The sequence below is a fragment of the Oryctolagus cuniculus genome, chromosome X (genome assembly GCF_051225735.1).
Source record: "Oryctolagus cuniculus isolate XC-2025 breed Fujian yellow rabbit chromosome X, ASM5122573v1, whole genome shotgun sequence".
NCBI lineage: Eukaryota > Metazoa > Chordata > Mammalia > Lagomorpha > Leporidae > Oryctolagus > Oryctolagus cuniculus.
The window spans coordinates 37,055,717-37,072,184 of NC_142888.1; the positions used below are offsets into that span (position 1 = coordinate 37,055,717).

The 16,468-nt window shown below is 51.0% G+C and overlaps 3 protein-coding genes across 15 annotated transcripts in view; 1 reads left to right on the forward strand and 2 right to left on the reverse strand.

Moving 5' to 3' along the window:
* SMC1A (structural maintenance of chromosomes 1A) overlaps window positions 1-2,014 on the reverse strand; it is a 38,544-nt gene extending 36,530 nt beyond the window's left edge. Inside the window, exon 1 of the mRNA XM_051827118.3 lies at window positions 1,801-2,014. Within this exon, the coding sequence (XP_051683078.1) occupies window positions 1,801-1,909 (109 nt within the window). The 5' untranslated portion in view covers window positions 1,910-2,014. The remainder of the gene's footprint in view (window positions 1-1,800) is intronic.
* Window positions 1,920-12,018, forward strand: RIBC1 (RIB43A domain with coiled-coils 1). Of its 12 annotated transcripts, none has more exons than XM_051827126.3 (8): window positions 1,920-2,057; window positions 2,578-2,639; window positions 7,572-7,688; window positions 8,843-8,924; window positions 9,125-9,469; window positions 10,776-10,894; window positions 11,255-11,649; window positions 11,769-12,018. In XM_051827126.3, the coding sequence occupies exons 3-8, from the start codon at window positions 7,572-7,574 to the stop codon at window positions 11,848-11,850; spliced, it is 1,140 nt and encodes a 379-aa protein (XP_051683086.1). In that variant the 5' UTR covers window positions 1,920-2,057; window positions 2,578-2,639; the 3' UTR covers window positions 11,851-12,018. The 12 variants fall into 12 exon arrangements, with proteins under 12 accessions (XP_051683086.1, XP_089179887.1, XP_051683080.1 ...); XM_051827125.3 differs by having other exon boundaries at window positions 1,961-2,101; XM_089323761.1 differs by lacking the exon at window positions 9,125-9,469.
* Window positions 12,019-12,161: 143 nt separating this feature from the next.
* Window positions 12,162-15,605, reverse strand: HSD17B10 (hydroxysteroid 17-beta dehydrogenase 10). Of its 2 annotated transcripts, none has more exons than XM_002720017.6 (6): window positions 15,562-15,605; window positions 15,031-15,195; window positions 13,147-13,311; window positions 12,889-13,017; window positions 12,697-12,805; window positions 12,162-12,496 (listed from the first exon to the last, which is right to left on the reverse strand). In XM_002720017.6, exons 1-6 carry the CDS (start codon window positions 15,586-15,588, stop codon window positions 12,306-12,308), a joined length of 786 nt encoding a protein of 261 aa, XP_002720063.1. In that variant the 5' UTR covers window positions 15,589-15,605; the 3' UTR covers window positions 12,162-12,305. The 2 variants fall into 2 exon arrangements, with proteins under 2 accessions (XP_002720063.1, XP_089179890.1); XM_089323764.1 differs by having other exon boundaries at window positions 15,513-15,605.
* Between the last annotated feature and the right edge of the window lie 863 nt (window positions 15,606-16,468).

The window sequence follows — 16,468 nt, forward strand, 5'->3', positions numbered from 1 at the left end:
TCGGAAGTAGAGCAGCTGGGATTCAAAGTGGTGCCCATATTGGCGCCGCAAGTTATCCACTATGCCATATCGCTAGCCCAACAAATAAATAAATCTTACACACACACACACACATACACACACAGAAAACAGGGGCTTGAGTAAGGGAGAAATGGGATTTGTTTTTTAATGAGTATAGAATTTCAGTTTCACAGCCAGCACTGTGGCATGGCAGGTAAAGCCACTGCCTGCAGTGCCAGCATCCCATATGGATGCCAGTTCGAGTCCCAGTTGCTCCACTTCTGATCCAGCTCTCTGCAATAGCCTGGGAAAGCAGTAGAGGATGGCCCAAGTCCTTGGGCCCCTGCACCTATGTGGGAGATCCGGAAGAAGCTCCTGGCTCCTGGCTTCAGATGGGTGCAGCTCCAGTCGTTGCAGCCATATGGATGCAAGACCTCTTCCTGTGTCTCCACCTCTATTAACTCTCTTTCGAATAAAATAAATCTCAGAAAAAGATATAAAAACATACACCATAAATACCAGACAGAAAAAAATGTTAATGTGTACAAAGAGTCTACCAGGTGCCAGAGAGGAAGAGCTAACTCACTGAAGGGGAATCGAAGAATCCCTTGTAGAAATGAAGACGGGAAGGGTGGGGGGGGCAGTCAGGCCAAGGGCCTTTTTGGATCAGCAAAGTATACATATTAACCAATGCTAAGGGACCAAAGGCCAAGACGCACATCCTGGCTCTTTCCAAAGGGGCCACTACACCAAAACCCTACGAGCCCTAATCATTAGCCCTTTAGGCCAGTGGTTTTCGAACAAGGGCTTCTGGCAATGTCTGGAAACATTTACCTGGGGAGAGAGGGTGCTACTGGTCATCTAGCGAGCATTAGCCAGGGATGCTGCTAAGTATCCCACAATACACAGGAGTGAGACCAAAGCCAAGAATTATCTCGCTGCAAGCGTCACTGTTGAGAACCTCTACAGGAAGCTGAGAGCCAACGGCAGCCAAGCCTCCAGGTTAGGTTGGGGATTCAGTATGAGCTACTCCGGCAAGGGCAGCCTCTCAGGCTAGAAAGCGATCCAGCTAAAATTATCTTATTTTTCTCCTCCTTCCTTCTGTCCTTCCAGAACAGAAGCTGAGAGCACGGACTTGATGTGCTCTCCGCTGTTTCTGCACCCTGAACTTAAAACAGTAAGCATTCAAGAAATGTGGTGAGCCAATGAGTTCACGGCTTTTAAGGGCTTTGGTGACAGGAAAGGGAGCGGGTTCGAGGCAACCACCTCTGAGATGGGGGTCAGGACCCCAGGCATAAAGACTCGAACGCTGGATCCGAAATTCGTAAGTGCCGCCCTGGGAGAAGCGTAAAAAGGAATTGGAGCGTACCAATGCAAGGCGGGAGGAGGCGCCGGGCGGAAGCATAACTGTATCGTTCGAGGCCAGAGCCACGGGAAAGCTACCAACCGACCCATATTTTCCGGAAGGGTTCAACAAGGCTGGGAAGCGGAAACCAGCCAGTAAGGCTGAGAAGGGCGCGACGCGCAAGCTGGCAGCTGGGTCCGGTCGCGCCCCTTTTGGCGGGAGGGGGTAGTGGGCGGAGTAATTACAGTGCGGCCCGTACCACTCCGACCGGAGCGGGGGCCACGAAGAACTCAGACAAGAGGTTCGAGGGAGAGCCCCCGAGTGGGGACAGCTAACCAGAATCGGCCCCCACCACCACCCAGGAGTGCCAAGGGACCCTTTAGGGTTCGCAAAGGTTCGGGTAGTATGGGCTGGGTTTCGGGACGTAAGCAGGGCCATCGCTGGGTTTATCTCACCAGAGCCATTGGGTCCAATGATGGCGGTGAACCTCTGAAATGGTCCGATAATCTGTCGACCTTTGTACGATTTAAAGTTCTCGATCTCAATCAATTTCAGGAACCCCATAAGGGCGGCGTCGCCGGCGGCGGTAAAAGAAGCCCCCGCGGTACGCCGGAGAACTGAGCTTGCCCGCGCGGGAAACGCCGCAGTGCAGGCCGGGCGGATGGGAAATTTCGCGAGACTAAAGACGAGTCAACGAGATTTCAGACTTCCGGTGAGAACCGGAACCAGCGGCGGGAACTTCCGTCTGGCGGGGAGGTTTGTTGATCTGTTGCTAGGGTGCTAGTCTGCCTGCCCCTTATTGTTGCGTGTGGCTGCACCAAACCACAGCTAAGGCAAAGTTACCAGTAGAGAGGTTGCTTGGAGGATTCACAGCAGCTTTTGGGACCCGAACAGGCAGGCGGGATCCGTGCCCACGCTTGCTGACACAAGTCAGAAGTCACAGCAAGGTTATGCCCTTGGGAGCAAGTGGAAGGTGGGAATTTAGCTGTGGCTTTTAGCCTAGTCGGCGTGAAGGCCCGGACAAGGACAGGGTTGGGAACTGGCGGGAGCCTGCAGAGCAGAGGGCTGCGTAGGAAGGAGGGGCCAGCGGGAGGATTCAGTATTAGGTGAGCTTAGACCTTGTTGATGGTGATGTATTAGACATGGGATGAAATGTGAAGGAGGGTGGGGGGAGGCTATAGTCTGAGTTACTGCCCCTATTCCCAGCCCCTCTCTCTTGTTCCTCCAAACAGACCTCAGAGACTGCTGAAATGCAACCTAGGAGCTTCAAAATCTGGATTCCTTACTGAGGAAGGTGTTTGCGTGATCCCCAGGAGTTGGGGTCCTTAAGCCAGCGTTCTCCACCTCCATACTTCTTCCCTTCTCCCCACTCCATCTAACTTTGCCTTCACTCCATTCCCGCCGCTCCATAAACCTCTGCCATTTTCCTTTGCTTCCCCCCCCTTTCCTTTTTTTTTTTTTTTTTTTTTTTGACAGGCACAGGCAGAGTTAGAAAGAGACAGAGAGAAAGGTCTTCCTTCCTTTGGTTCACCCCCCAAATGGCCACTACAGCCAGCGCGCTGCGCCAATTCGAAGCCAGGAGCCAGGTGCTTCCTCCTGGACTCCCATGCAGGTGCAAGGCCCAAGCACTTGCACCATCCTCCACTGCCTTCCCAGGTCACAGCAGAGAACTGGACTGGAAGAGGAGCAACCGGGACAGGATCCGGCGCCCCAACTGGGACTAGAACCCGGAGTACTGGCGCCACAGGCAGGAGAATTAGCCTAGTGAGCTGCAGCGCCAGCCTCCCCCCTTTCCTCTTCCCTCAATGCCCTCCATTCTCCTCCTCCTGTGTACCCCTGTCCCTCTAAATTCTGCTCCCACCTTTCTCTATTCCTGACCTCCATCCTCTCATCCCCCTGTTATCACCTCCTATCTGCTCTTTACTAAGGTCATGGCCTTAACGATCCAAGCAGCTTAAAATGGCTGCTGAATCTTCTTCCGTGACCTTATATTGTGGTAGCAGTTGGAACCAGTAGGCGGGGGTTGATGCCATTCTCAGACTTAAACTGATGGTTGTCATGTTTCATTCCTGTCACTGTTTTTTAAAAAAATGATGTCTGAAGGCTGAGGTTCCAAACCCTGCATTCCCAACAGCTTATAAAAACAAAGGTTTATTTCTTAGGCTTCTTGTACTGTGAGTTGGCTACATCTCTGCTCTATGTCATCATTCCAGGACTCAAGCTGAAAGAATAGCCCTCATCTGGGACTTTGCCAGTCTCATTCATGGCAGAGAGTGAAGAGAAAAAGTGGCCATCATTTAATAGCCTTAGTTTGCTTTGAGAGTAGCACGGGTCAGTCCTCCTCATGTGGCAGAGGAGGTCAGCAAATCACATGGCTGACCTCCAGGACAATAAGATAGGGGTGCATAATCCCATGGGGAGTAGCAGCCAGTATTTTTGAACAGCAATGAAATTGACCATGCCATCTGTATGCTAACAGGGGATATGCAAAAGACCCCTCAAACTCTGCATGTTTCAAACTCACCTCCTAATCCTACCCCCAAGCCCATGTGTGTTCTCCACCCAGACTATTCACTTGATGATTTGGGCTCAGGCTCAAATCCTTGAAGTCATTCTGGATACTTCTCACAATGCACATCACATCTGTCAGGAAGTCCAGTCAGCTCTGCCTTCAAAGTATATCTAGAATCTGACCCGTTCTCACCACCTCTGCTGCTGCTAGCTGGTAGGAGTCACATTCATCTTTTGCATGGGCAACTCTGCAACAGCCCTCTGACTGGTCTACTTCTAGCCTTGCCCGACCTTTCTCTCCAGTCTATTAAAAAAAGATTTATTTATTTATTTGGAAATCAGAGTTACACAGAGAGAGAGAAAGGTCTTCCATCCATTGGTTCACTTCCCAGTTGGCTGCACCGGCAGGAGATGCGCCAATCCAAAACCAGGAGCCAGAAGCTTATTCCAGGTCTCCCACATGGGTGCAGGGGCCCAAGGACTTGGGCCATCTTCCACTGCTTTCCCAGGCCATAGCAGACAGCTTGATTGGAAGTGGAGCAGCCAAGTCTCAAACTGGCGCCCATATGGGATGCTGGCACTGCAGGCAGCAGCTTTACCTGCTATGCCACAGTGCCGGCCCCAACTTTTGACTTTTAAAAGATAACTTTGCTATGTTAAGAATAGATGGGAGGGGCTGGTGCTGTGGTGTAGCGGGTAAGGCCGCTGCCTGCAGTGCCGGCATCCCATATGGGCGCCAGTTCAAGACCCGGCTGCTCCACTTCCAATCCAGCTCTCTGCTATGGCCTGGGAAAGCAGTGGAAGATGGGTCAAGTCCTTGGGCCCCTGTGCCCACATGGGAGAACTGGAAGAAGCTCCTGGTTCCTGGCTTCGGATCGGCACAGCTCTGGCCGTTGTGGCCAATTGGGGAGTGAACCAGCAGATGGAAGACCTCTCTCTCTCTGCCTCTCCTCTCTGTGTGTAACTGTGACTTTCAAATAAAATAAATAAATCTTTAAAAAAAAAAGTCAAAAGTCAGAAAGCCGGCATTGTGGCACATCAGATTATACTGCTGCCCGCAATGCGGGCATGCCACATGGATGCTGGTTTCAGTCCCAGCTGCTCCAGTTCCTATCCAGCTCCCTGTTAATGGCCTGAGAGAGCAGCGGAAGATGGCTCAAGTCCTTGGGTTCCTGCACCCATGTAGGAGACCCAAATGGAGTTCCAGGCCCCTGGCTTCAGCCTGGCCCAGTTTTGGCCTTTGCAGCTATTTGGGGAGTTAACCAGTTGATCCAAGATCTCTCTATGTGCGTCTCCCCCTCTCTCTCGGTAACTCTGCCTTTTTTTAAAAAAAGATTTATTTTATTTACTTGAAAGACAGAGTTACACAGAGAGGTAGAGACAGAGAGAGAGGTCCTCCATCTGCTGGTTCACTCCCCAGATGGCCGCAATGGTGGAAGCTGCGCCGATCTGAAGCCAGGAGCCAGGAGCTTCTTCCGAGTCTCCTACACGGGTGCAGGGGCCCAAGGACTTGGGCCATAGCAGAGAGCTGGATCAGAAGAGGAACAGCCGGGACTAGAACCGGCGCCCATATGGGATGCCATCACTTCAGGCCAGGGCTTTAACCCGCTGCGCCACAGCGCCAGCCCCTCTGCCTTTCAAATACATAAAAATAAGTTGTAAAAAAAAAAGTCAAAAGGCAGACCACATCAGTCCACTGCTCAAAACCTTCCAACAGCTGCTCATTTTCTCAGTTAAAGCCAAAGGCTTTATAATATAAACTGCATGGTCTGGTGCCCCGTCATCTTTCTGACGTCATTCCTCCCCACCTGTCTTTCACTCGGTCTCACCAACCACACTTGCCTGGTGCTGAGGCCTTTGTGCTTGCTGTTCATTCTGCCTGGAATGCTTTCCTCCCAGATATTTGCATGGGTGATCCCCTCGCCTTCTCAGCCATGGTGCTTCTCATTTCCATAAATTGCAACACTCCTCCATCTCCTTGGTGCTGGCTCACTCGCTCTCTCCCTCTCTCCCTCCCTCTCTCCCTCCATATATATATATATATATATTCTATATTTTCCTATATCACTTATCATCTTACAAACTAACATACATTTTTGTTTTACTCTTTATTATCTGTCTGCCTCCACTAAAAAGCAACCTCCAAAAGAATTTGGATTTTTGGCAGTTTTGTTCTTTGTGGTCTCCCAAAGGCTTACAGAAGTGTCTAGCCACTAGTAGACACTCCACAGGTATTTGTTAAATGGTGGTGCAGTGAACATTGAATGAGAAAAGCACGGTGCAGAAGAATATGTACAGCCTGATAATTTATTAAAATAAAAAAAAATTTAAATATTGTCTAGAGATCCATACGTATACTCAGAATATTAATGAACACAATGGAATGGTAACACATTTTGGCTGGTGTCTGGGGTACTCTTGGAGAAATGGCTCATTACTTGCGGCGGATAGAAGATACCTCTCTCGCGTGCTTTCTCTCTGCCTCTGGAGAGTTGGTTCATGGGTCTCTATTTTCATGCTTCCTAACTGACATATGGGTTGTATGTATTTTCCTGTGTGTATCAACTACTTGATAGTCACAAAATGGTTTCAAAAGCAAACAAACACACCAGAATAGCTATGGAAGGAGTTGAGGAATGATGTTGCAAACACAGAAACACCACATAGAAAGGCCCTGAGGTGGGAACAGTTTTGCTGTGTCCCTGGGCTTGGTAGGAGGCCCCTGTGCCTGGGGCACTAGAGACAAGGTAGATAGTGGCATGAGAAATCAAAGGAACTGGATCTTGAAAGTCCACAGTGAAGAGTTGGGCTCTTATTCTAAGTTCAATGAAAGACTTTAAGTAGGTAAGAGATATCATCAGATTTGTTTGCAGAGTTTCTTCTGGCTGCAGCTTTGGCTGGCTCACAATGCCACAAGTGAGCTTCTGAAAACCTGAAGGAACAAAGGTAGATATAAACACTCTATCCTTTCGTTCCACTAGAAAATAAGTCACAAAAGTACAGGGTTGGGGGAATTGATTAGAGAAAAGAGAGCTGCTTCTGGTTTCTGTGTGATGAGCAGGCTATAAAGAAGACAACAGAGAGAGCAGGAAAAGCAATGTGGAGACTCTTGTAGTCACTCAGGAAGGTGATAATGGGGGCTTGAAGGAAGAGGGAGCAAGAGGAAGAATTCAAGGATGCTTCCGGGATTTGGGGCCTGAGCAACTAGGTTAATGGTGATGTCATTTACTGACACGAGGAAAACTCATTAGATCATAATGAAAAGGGGGAAGTGCTATCTGTGCTTTTGAGGCCTAGAAAAGTGAGCAGGGCTCAGATGATGAAGAACCTTATAGATCCAGTAATGGGGAACTGGACCCCGCCTTGTAAGCACCATGGAGCCGTTTACTCGAAAGCTGCTTTTGAAGGTTTTAAGCTGCGGAATGGCACAGTCAGGTTTGCTTTCGGAAAGATCACTCAGGTAGCCTAGCTCAGATAAAGCCAGTGCAGAGAGGGTGACCATGGGGCAAGGAAGGCCAGTGAGGCTCTGGGAATGTTGCATGATACCACTGTGAGGCCTGAATTAGGGTGGTGATGACAGGGATGGAAAACAGAGATACGAAGTATGCTGGAAAATCAAATCACTAGGAAGCGGTAGGGTGAGGAATAGAGGGTGGAGTATACTCAAGGCTGGGGGCTTGCACTGATGGGCCATTCTACTTCCCCTTTTCTCCAGATGTTTAAATTAGACTTCCCATCCGATCCCAAGGAAGTGGCAGCCATTGAGGCCAGAAGAAATAGAGAAAAAGAGCGACAAAGCCGATTCTTCAATGTGCGGAACCGAGTCATAGGGGTAAGTGGGCAGTAGGGCCACTTCATCTTCTACCCGGAGAGGAATGCAACAGCGCCTGTCATAGCCCTTTCCCTGATTCAAACAGGCCCTAGGGCTGGAACGGAAGGAGATGGGGAGAAGGCATCACCACCCCTACCCCAGGCCCAGGGCCTGGTATAGCACAAGAGCCTGGGGATGGCAACTGACTCTTCCCAGGTTAGCTCTGGGCTGTGTAGCCTGGGTTTGAGCCAAAAGAGGCCTGAAGAATATTCAGTATTGTATATGCCTGAGCCAGCTCTTTAAGGCTACATAAAAAACTGTTTACCAGGCTGAGGTACACTAAACAGTATTTCCTGTTGTACTATTTGGAAATGTTTTAAATGAATCACGATCAAAAAATAAAGACAAAATACCAATAATGTAAGAAACAAACTAAAAGATGGCTGGGCGGGTGGATAGAGGAGGATTCAGCATGGGATCTTCTGGAAAAACCACCATACCCCTGTTCAAAGCCAGGTCTGCTGTTGGATAGATGTGACTTTGGATAAGTCACCCGCCGTCTCTGAGCTCCAGGCTCCTCCTCTGTACAAGGAGGTAAAATAAAGGAAGTGTAGCAATGAGTCTTAACAAGGTGCACTCCTCAGGGTTTGCTCTGTGCTGACCACTGTGTTGGGCAGTGGGGATACAAAGATGAATAAGGCCTGGTCCCTGCCCTGAAAGGGCTCTCCGCCTGGCAGAGAGGCAAACTAGCATCATGTGGACAAGGGGGTTCTAGGCTGTATGGCAGTAGATCCTGCCTGAGGGGGGAGGGGTGGTCAGTGAGGTGAGCCTGAGCTGGTCATGAAAGAAAACTGGAGTTTGGGTAAAGAGAGAAGGAAATGGTGTCAAGTAGAGGGAGCAGTCTGAGCAAAGACTATAGGTTGGCAATAGCCTAAAATGTGCCGGAACTATAAACTCCACTCTGAAGGCTGGTGGAACAGGGAAAGAGACGAGACCAGAGAGAGGCTATACCACAGCTGGACTCTGATGCTATGCTCAGGGGTTAGAACTCTATCCAGTAGGTCATGTGGAGCAATAGGAGGATTTGGAAATGAGTAAATTCTGAAGAGTTTGCTAGAGTGGTCAAGGCCCCATCCTGAGCCCCTACCCTGATTTAGCTCCTTCTTTGGAACCAGGTGGATGTTGAAGCCCTGAACAACCAGGTAGAAGAGCGAAAGCTTCGAGAAGCAGACGAGTGGAACAAGGAGCAAGCTTATGGTAAAAGCCCAAGGCCAAAGGCCAGATAGGGAGTAAAGCAAGAACTGGAAGGGGCTGAGGTAGGGCAGTTCTGCTCTGAGGGGGGCCTGAGGCCCCTGGGGAGTAGGACAAGCCAATGGGCCTTGGGAGCAGAAGCCATGCTCAGTGGGCTCTGTCCTTCCTGTGTTGCCTTGTCTATGACTCTGTCCACCACCCCTCAGGTACCAGCCAAGTGCACTATGACTTGGTAGCCCAGATGTTAGAGAAGGAAGAGTCAGAACGCTCACGCCGGCTGGCTAGGAAAGTCCAGGAATATCGGGACCAGAAGCAGCAAGTCAAGACCAGTAATGAATTTGACTTTTGGGATCCAGACCAACTGTGGAAGGAGTTTCCAGGCCAGCCTGGTGACAGTGATCCCTGCTGTGGCCCATCCAGCCTACAGTGTTTCTCTGGGGAGGACCTGGACAGGGCCACATGCCTGAGAATGCAGCAGGAGCAGTTCAGGTGCAGCCTGAATAGTCAGATGCAGGAGAAACAGCAAGCCAAGGCTGAAGAGAAGTATACAGGTAAGCAGCCCGGTTTTCCAGACTCAGAGACTTGAGTTGAGGCCTAGAGGGCCACTGTCCAGAAGACCAGAACTATGTAGGGAGGTCCAATTACCCATGGGGCTCTTGCTGAAAGGTCAGCCTGTATAGGCCCCAACCTTCTTGACTTTTCTCCAGTAACTGACAGTAGTAGATGTTGTGCCCACATGAGCTTGGCACTTTCCTTACCTGGAGGCAGCATTAGTGCAGACTCAACAGCTCTGCCACTTGTGAGCTGGTGTGGCAAACAGCTCTTCCACTCTGTGAATCAGTTGCTACATCTTTAAAATGGGGATAATCACACAGGCCACACAGAACGGCTACTATTATTCCAGTACTCTCTGTGGCCACGTCCTGCCCTCCCAGTAGAGGAAGCTCTTCCAGGGCAAGGATCCTGTTCTACCTACCCACTCTTCCCTTCCATGACAGCACCCTGTTCCATTGTACGCTTACTGGGGTTGTAAGTAACTGGGAAAGTCTTTGGTTAATGTCTGCCTTCTCTCCAAAGCGTCAGCTCATCGAAGATGAGTCATTTCTCTCGTGTCTACCTCTGTACTCCGGTTGCACAGTACAGTGTCTGACAGCTCCTAGAACCACAAGAACACTGTGGCTGGAATGGAGGGAAATGTCAGTTGCTTTGTTTATGCTGTGCCCCCAACCCAGAATACCCTTTGTCCCTTTTACCTCTAGATACCATCTATTTCAAAGATCTCTTCCTTTTTGTCTCACCTACCACCCTAAGCCTTCATAATGCTCTGTGTAGGAGGAGTCTTCCAAAAGTCTGGATGAAAAAACTGCATGCATGTCAATGGTTTTGTACCAAAAGAAACATCTTGTAATTCCATTTTTTCCATGAGCTTTTTGAAGGGCTCTCATCCTTCTCTCCAGTTGTTCTTTTCAGATTGTGGTCTCAATTCTGTCTGATCTGTCTCCTCTGCTAGGCAGGGAGTTCTCTGAGGACAGGATCTAATTCTGTGGTGTCCTCAGTACCCAACGCTTCACCCCTTGGACTGAGGTTCAGAGAGGTGAAATCACTTATCCAAGGCCACAGAAGTGCCAGAGCTGGGATTGGGCCCCAAGTCCATAGGAGGCATCTTCCATTTAGGCACTTGATGCAGTTTGGGCTGTCCCTAGCCCAGAGGACAACTGCTCCTGTATCCCTACAGCTCAGACACTACCCTCTTCCCAGAAACACACATACACAAAGCTTACTGAACAAATGGCTAAGTAAGCAAACCGGGAGTGGAGCAGGCCAGTACAGTACCCCCAGCCACGTTTCTCTGTGTAGATATGCTCAGTGACCAGCTGCGCATGGCCATGGACATGCGGGCCATGCAGATGGCCAAGCTGGAGGAGTCTTGTCGCATAGCCATGATGTCTGCAATGGCCAACGCCAACAAGGCCCAGGTATGTTGGCCTGAGCCATCCAGTGCACCAGGCTCTTCCCACCCCCTGAATGAAGTCCTGGGGAACTTGTACCATGTCTGTCCCCTCACACACCAGCCCTCTCATCTACCTGAGCACCTTCCTTCACCTGAGATCCCCCATACAGCACAGGCTGCCCCTCCCCATCTCTAGACCACAAGATGACTGGAGAACAAGACTTGCCTTCTCATCTCGAGCCTCTTGGTCTAAGGGGGAAGTTCCCTAATCATCCCACCCCTCCCTTCTGAGATGAGGCTACATTCCCTCCCCCAGCCCTACCCCTACTACTGAGGCTTGCCTGAGGTTGGGCACCAAATAGTCACACTTGGAGGGCCCCTTCAGGCAGCTGAGCTGGCTGAGCGGCAGCGCCGTGAGCATCAGCAGGAACGGGAGGCCAACCTCAAGGAGATCCAGAGCCAGGTCACCAGTAACCTGCTGACTGAGAACCCGCAGGTGGCCCGAAACCCTAGGGCTCCCCACCGGGTTCTGCCTCACTGCTGGAAGGGCATGACTCCAGAGCAGCGAGTTGCCATCAGGAAGGCCCAGGGTGCACAGCGCCATGAGAAGGAAGCACAACGCCAGGCTGAACAAGCACTGAAGACTGAATGGGAAAACCAGGCCCGGCGTGTGGCCCAGGCAACACTGGAGCTAGAAGAGCAGGAGAGGATATTGTGTGCTGAGCTTCGGAGGGGACTAGGCTCCCTCAATCAGTACCTGGCTGCAGAGCAAAAAGCCCAGTGAGTTAGTTCTAGGGGGTGGTGGCAGGGACAAATGCCGAGGGAGGGTGGGGAGGGATGGCAAGAACCAGGGAGAGAGGGAAAGCCCATCAACTGAGGACCCTGGACTTCTTTCACAGGCAGAAGTATCTGAACTCAATAATCTACACCAACCAACCTATGGACCAATATTACCTACAGTTCAACACCAGCAGCCGCTGAGCTCAGAATGAGCATCTCTCCTTCCCCGCCTCATTGAGCTCACAGATGGCCAGGAGTCAAAGAAGAAAATGCTCCTTACCCTCACCCCTAACCCATTCCCCATGGGAGAGAGCTAAGCCAATACCCTCACCTTCTATCCCAGAAAATAAATTTATTCATTAAAACCAAGGCTATGTGTTGTCACAGGGTACAAAAAGTATGAGGTACTGCCTTCCCCACCCCACCCTACCCCAGGGCTCTGAACACCCAACCCTGTGAGAGACTTCACCTTTCTTCCCCTTGCCAGTCCCTAGCACACAATACTGCTCACACCCTGTGAGAAATAGACTTTATTAGGCACAGAGGGTAACTGATAAGCAGTTACAAAATGGCTCCTGGGCTTCTTCCCAAGTCGGAAAGAAGCAGCCCTGGGGAAGGAAGAGAGGCAGAGGAACTGCTTTCTTGGTCTTCTCCCTTCAAGGCTGCATGCGGATGGCCCCATCCAGCCGGATGACCTCTCCATTGAGGAATGGGTTCTCGATGATAGTCTGTGCCAGGTGAGCATACTCAGCAGGGTCCCCCAGTCGGCTGGGGAAGGGCACCTGGCTGGCCAAGAAGTTTCGCACCTTCTCCGGAAGGCTAGTCAGCAGAGGAGTGCCAAACAGACCTAGATAAGAGAGCCAGAGTCAGGGACCCATCCTTGCTTTCATATGCACCCAGTCCTTCCTCACCTTAGCCCTGTCTTGGTGCTTCCCTGGGCCCCAGAGATGGAGGCTGCTCTTGCTTAGATGGTAAACACATTCCCCACTCAATTGCCTATGGATCCCAACCAATCCCAGGTAGGGCAGGGAGAGGAGAAATGCGTACCTGGAGCAATAGTCATCACCCGGATGCCCATGGGAGCCAGATCCCGAGCAATGGGCAGCGTCATGCCCACTATGCCCCCCTTGGAAGCAGAGTATGCAGCTTGGCCAACCTGGGGAAGACATGGAAGTCACAGGTTGGGAGGGCCTCAACAGGTCACTGTAGAGGCACAACCCTTGGCCCCTGCCTACATACCTGGCCCTCAAAGGCAGCAACGCTAGCAGTGTTGATGATGACCCCACGCTGGCCTCCCTGGTCTGGTTCATTCTGGCTCATCTCACCAGCCACAAGGCGGATCACATTGAAGGTACCTATGAGATTCACCTGGAAGATGGGAAGAGAGATGATGTGTGATCCAAGGCAGAGGGAGCCTTTTACTCCCCAAAAGTCCGGGGGACACACATGGCCAGACACCTCTTAACTCCTGCCCCTAGAGAACCTCCAAGGCCTTACATTGATGACTCGCTGGAAGTCTTCCAAGCTATGAGGCAGGTTCTTCTTTAAGCTGTATGTCTTGATAGCCACTGCAATGCCTGCACAGTTAACGGCCACATCCACACGGCCAAACTTTTCTTTTGCTATAGCCAGAGCTGCTTGCACGTCCTTCTCAGAGGTCACCTTCAAAGGGAGAAATGGGGAAGGTTTGCATCTCCCAGCACAGTCTCACCTCTAAACCTAGGGGAGCAGAGGGCAGGTCCAGCCTTTGGGTGAGAACAGAATTGTATGAGCAAGGGAAAAGCCAAGAGGAAGGGTTATGGCAGAATCTGAGAGAAGAGAGCAGGACACAGGAGATAAAGCTTAGGCACTATAGAGCAGTGTTGCAATACTTTTCAAATCTGTACCCTTTTTGAGAAATCTGCATACCTCTGGAGAGTTTCAATTGCTGTGCATCAGAGCACTGATACAACTCTGTTCTCTTTTATTTTTTTTTTAATTTATTTATTTGAAAGGTAGAGTTATAGACAGTGAGAGGGAGAGACAGAAAGAGAAGTCTTCCTTCCGTTGGTTCACTCCCCTAATGGCCGCCACGGCCGGCGCTGTGCTGATCTGAAGCCAGAGGCCAGGTGCTTCTTCCGAGTCTCCGATGTGGGTACAGGAGCCCAAGGAGTTGGGCCATCTTCTACTGCTTTCCCAGGCCATAGCAGAGAGCTGGATTGGAAGAGGAGCAGCCGGGACGAGAACCGGTGCCTATATGGGATGCCATTGCCACAGGCGGAGGATTAACCTACTGTGCCACAAGGCCGGCCCCACAACTCTGTTTTCAAAATCATTGGGGACTGGCCTTGTGGTGTTAGGGGGTAAAGCTACCACCTGCAACGCCAGCATCCCACATGGACACAGGTTCGTGTCCCAGCTGCTCCACTTCCAATCTAGCTCCCTGCTAATGTGCCTGGGAAAGCAGCTGAAGGTGGCCTAAGTACTTGGGTTCCTGACACCCACATGGGAGACCTGGAAGAAGTTCCTGACGCATGGCTTCAGCCTAGCCCAGCCCTGGCTGTTGGAGCCATCTGGGGATTGAAACCATGAATGGTTTCTCTCCTTCTCTCTATAACTCTGGATTTCAAATAAATAAATCTTTAAAAAAAAAAATATTGACAGATGGCTGGTGTCCTGGCTCACTTGGCTAATCCTCCGCCTGCGGCGCCAGCACCCCAGGTTCTAGACCCGGTTGGGGCACCGGGTACTAGTTCTGGTTGCTCCTCTTCCAGTCCAGCTCTCTGCTGTGGCCCAGGAGGGCAGTGGAGGATGGCCCAAGTGCTTGGGTCCCTGCACCCACATGGGAGACCAGGAGGAAGCACCTGGCTCCTGGCTTTGGATCGTTACAGCGCCGGCCATGGCGGCCAATAGGGGAGTGAACCAACGGAAGGAAGACCTTTCTCTCTGTCTCTGTCTATAACTCTCTCTGTGTATCTCTCTCTCACTGTCTAACTATGCCTGTCAAAAAAAAAATATTGACAGGAAGAAAACATTTTTTTCATATCCCTACCTGCCAAGATGATTCATCAAGCTTTACTTTCTATAGTTTGTTTTATGAAAACAAGCCTTTCGGCTTTATAACATTACAGGGCAGCACAATATACATTTTCAAACTATGTATACCCTCTCCATGAGATTCTGATATGTCCACCTCCATCCCCATTGTTGTGAATCCTAACTTCAGAGAGCACTTATCACAGATTCTCTCACAATGCTTGAAGGCTCAGGTCCAAAGGGACAAGGCCATGGATCCCCCATTCCCATACATGACACCTTTATGGGCTGGAACCCCATGGGTCCCCAGGCCAGTTTTGGTGAGCTCATGCGCACACCCTAGGAGAGAGAGGTGACTCCACTTACATCAGCAGGGGCAAAGGTGCAGCTCTTTCCTAACTTCTTGGCCTGGGCCTCCCCATCCGAACTGGGCAGGTCCAGAAGCACAGCAGAGGCGCCCTGCCCCACCAGTCGTTCCGCCGTGGCCAGGCCCAGGCCCGAGGCGCCACCGGTTATAACAGCCACCAGACCCTGTGAAGAGAGACACCGTCAGCTTCCACACTGTCGAAAACACCCACACCCAACTTTTCACCTGTCTGTTCTCCCCGTTTCTGCGGAGAAAGGGGGCAGGGGGAAGCTCCTGGTGACCTCTGCGGTGTGACCCAGTTGGCTTCCTCTCTTCACTGGTGAAACTTCTAAAAGGAGGTCTCATCCCCAGACAGCCCGTCCTGTGACCCCACGGAATACTTGACTTCACTTCCTGAGCCCAATCGCCGTAACCCCAGGCCTAGAGAAAAACGACCCTCTCTCCCGGCACCGATATCGTCCCCTTGGTTCTATGCCCGCACCATCCAGCCCACGTAGCGGGGCACGTGGCAGAGGCAAAGAGCCGTCTACCTTCACGCTCCGACACGCCGCAGCCATGTTTCTCCAGCTTCTGTACGGTAGGCGGCAAGCGCTTGTTAATTGGCTGAGGCAAAGCCGCGGGGCGGGGCCTACGGGGCGGGACGTCCGCCGCACGGGGCGTAGGGGCGTGGCCCGCTGTTCCGGGCTGTTGGCAAGGGTACAAAGTCCGCGGAGTTTTTCCACCGGTGGAAAGGGCCCAAGAGCTGCAGCCAAAAACCACCACGTCCCCAGCCGTTTTGTCAGGCGGCCAGCTCCGCGGGGGAGGGGAGGTGAAGATTGAAAGCGAGTCCCTTTCCCCTCAGAAAAAGCCTTCATTCCAGTCTATAAATGCATCTATAGACTGTATACCCAGGGGAATAATAAAATGTTCGTCCTTCCAGAAGGGAACTGTCCAGTTGAAGAAAGACAATGACAGGACAGACAGACACAAGGGACAGGGCCAGATTCTGGAAGACACAGACAAGGAGTTCCGAAGGTGAAGGTTCCGATATGTACAGAGGCAGAGACACCAGAGAGGATCACAGAGATACAGATGTGGAGCGCCACTAAGACAGATGCTAGGAGACAGATATTCTGAGATAGAGCTGCTGAGAAGTGCAAACGGAGAGGCCAAAGCATTTTTCATCAGCTCAGCCTTTTTGCTATTCTGCTCTATTTGTGTCTCATCTATTTTAAACCCAAAAGCCTAGATCACACGTTGTAGATTGCACCTCAAGCAGCAACTATTAAATTTAAGGCCTAGGTCTTTAGTCAACCTAGAACATCTTTCAGCCAGCTGCTGAGTTAAAAATCTTGAGCCCATTCAGCACTGGTCCTTGGGGCCATTTGGGGAGTGAATCAGCATATGGCATCTCTCTCTCTCTCTCTCTTTCCCTCCCTCCCTCTCTCTCCCTTCCTC